We start from the raw sequence: 2,455 nt of genomic DNA on the forward strand, positions 1-2,455 counted from the left end.
CCCCCCAGCTCCGAGGGTAGAGGACACCCCCCAATAGGGACATCCCCCCCAGGTGAGGGGACCCTCCCTAAGAGGGACACCCCCTCCGAGGGTAGGGGACCCCCCTCAGCAGCACGGACACCCCAGAGGAAGGATCCCCCTCCCAGGGTATGGGGCTGGGCTGGGGGTGGCAGTGGAGGTCACTGGGCCCCCCCGGGAGGGGGTGACCCCTCTGCTGAGGCGTCATCGGCTCTTGTACCCCCACCCCATGTTGGGGACAGCTGGGGGGTCCTCCCCGAGGTGCAGCCCCCTCCCCAGGGCTGAGTGTTGGGGTCCAATCCCCCCATCCCCCCAGCCGGTGCAGCCCCTTGCGGTTGGACCCCCCCAGGGTTAGGGGGGGCTCCCTGCCCCTGGCACTGCCATCCTTCAGGGTGTCACCTGCTCCCGGGGTGGGGACACCGGGGTGAGGACACCCACCATGACTGGGCAGCTTTTAGGGCGGGGTTGGGGAGGGATGTCCTCGCTCTGCCACAGCCCCACAGTGGGGTGGGTGGGGGGCACAAGGGACTCATTAACCGGGGGGGGGGGGGCAGAGGGGACACAGGATGAGGGACACAGGGTGAGGGACATGGAGGGTGGGACACACATGGTGGAGGGACACGAAGTGAGGGGACATGGGCTGTGGGGGGACACATGGGGTGGAGTGGGGGGTGCTGCAGGTCCTGGCAGGGATCAGGCAGGTCCTGGAGGGGTGGTGGTGGCAGTGGTGACGCCCCTGCCCACAGGTAATGTGGGGGGAGAAACTGAGGCACAGAGGGGTCACCAAAGTTGGTGGGTGGTTTGCGGGGGTTTGGGGGGCTTCCTGCCCGTAACAGCCCCTGTTGTCCCGCCGCAGGCAGGTCGCCATGGCTGACCCCAGCCACATCCAGTCGGCCGCCTCCAAGAGCATCCGCCCCTTCCGCTCCAGCGAGGAGTACCTGGAGGCCATGAAGGAGGACCTGGCCGAGTGGTTCAACACCCTCTACGACCTGGACATCCAGGTGGACACCTTCCTGGAGAGCCTGGAGACAGGATGTCACCTCTGCCGCCACGCCAACAACGTCAACCGCACCGCCCTGGACTTCCAGGAGCGGCACCCCGAGGCGGCCGCCCGCATGCGCGTGCCCCAGAACGAGGTGGTCTTCCAGGCGAAGAATGTGGTGCCCGGCTCCTTCATCGCCCGGGATAACGTCTCCAACTTCATCCAGTGGTGCCGGCAGGACCTGGGCATCCAGGACGTGCTCATGTTCGAGACCAACGACTTGGTGCTGAAGAAGAACGAGAAGAACTTTGTCCTCTGCTTGCTGGAGGTGGCCAGGAGGGGCTCCAAGTTTGGGATGCTGGCCCCCATGCTGATCCAAATGGAGGAGGAGATCGAGGAGGAGATGAGGGACCAAATGGCCGACGGCGCGCTGGGCACGCGCCGGGAGAGCCGGGACCCCCAGGCGGGCGCCTTCCCCAGCCGGGCCCGGCCCATCACCCTCTGCGACCTCAAGAACCTGGACGAGCTGGTGAGACACGCGCTCCCCTGGGAGCCCTGCGCCTGGGTGAGGGCCTCGCCGGCCACCCAGCGCGCTGGGGCACCGCGAGGGCCTCGCTGGCCACCCAACGGGGCGCTCTGTGGTCTGTGGGAGGTCCTGTCCATCCACCCAACGGGGTGCTCTATGATCCACGGGCAGTCCTCTCTGTCCACCCAACGGGGCACTCTGTGGTCTGTGGGAGGTCCTCCCTGTCACTATGGCCCCCAGGAGGTCCTGTCTGTCTCTGTGGTCCATGGGAGGTCCTCTCTGTCCACCCAACAGGGTGCCCTCTGTCTCCTGGGAGGTCCTGCCTGTCCACCCAGTGGTCACTCGGTGGTCACTAGGAGGTCCCACCTGCCTGTGGCCCGTGGGAGAACCTCACCCAATGGAGGCCATGGGGGGGTCCCACCCATCTCTGTGGCCCCCAGGAGTCCTCTCTGTTGCTGTGGCCCCTGGGAGGTCCTGTCTGTGTGTCCCATGAGGTGCTCCACCATCCATGGGAGCTCCCACCTGTCCCCCCAGCACGGTGGTCCAGGGGAGCTCCCACCTGTCCCTGTGACCCCCAGGAAGTCCTTTCTGCCCACCCAGCAGGGCACTCCATGGTCCAGGGGAGGCCCCGCCTGTCTCTCTGACCCCTGGGAGCTCCTTCTGCCCACCCCTGTGGTCCATAGGATGTGCTCCACCCACCCATCCCAGCTCTCCATGGCTGCAGGAGCTCCTCTCCACCCACCCAGCCACCCACACAGCTCCCGTGGAGCCTCCTGACTCCAGGAGTGGTTCTTTTGGTGGCTGTGACCAGAATCACAAGGGGGAGGGAGGTGCCACCTGTGCCCTGCCACCTCCTCCCCGTGAGAGGGTGACTCACAGTGGTCCCCAGCCCAGGACTGGCTCCTCCTCCCCCTCCCCCTCCTCCTCCT

At 66.8% G+C, this 2,455-nt stretch overlaps 1 protein-coding gene across 1 annotated transcript in view; it reads left to right on the top strand.

The window, feature by feature from the left end:
* The first annotated feature begins 123 nt into the window (after positions 1 to 123).
* GAS2L1 (growth arrest specific 2 like 1) overlaps positions 124 to 2,455 on the top strand; it is a 5,558-nt gene continuing 3,226 nt past the window's right edge. The window contains exons 1-2 of the mRNA XM_017746516.1: positions 124 to 147; positions 875 to 1,543. Coding sequence (XP_017602005.1) covers positions 885 to 1,543 — 659 coding nt within the window. The 5' untranslated portion in view covers positions 124 to 147; positions 875 to 884. The remainder of the gene's footprint in view (positions 148 to 874; positions 1,544 to 2,455) is intronic.

Source organism: Corvus brachyrhynchos, unplaced genomic scaffold (assembly GCF_000691975.1).
Source record: "Corvus brachyrhynchos isolate BGI_N302 unplaced genomic scaffold, ASM69197v1 scaffold19, whole genome shotgun sequence".
Taxonomy (NCBI): Eukaryota; Metazoa; Chordata; class Aves; order Passeriformes; family Corvidae; genus Corvus; species Corvus brachyrhynchos.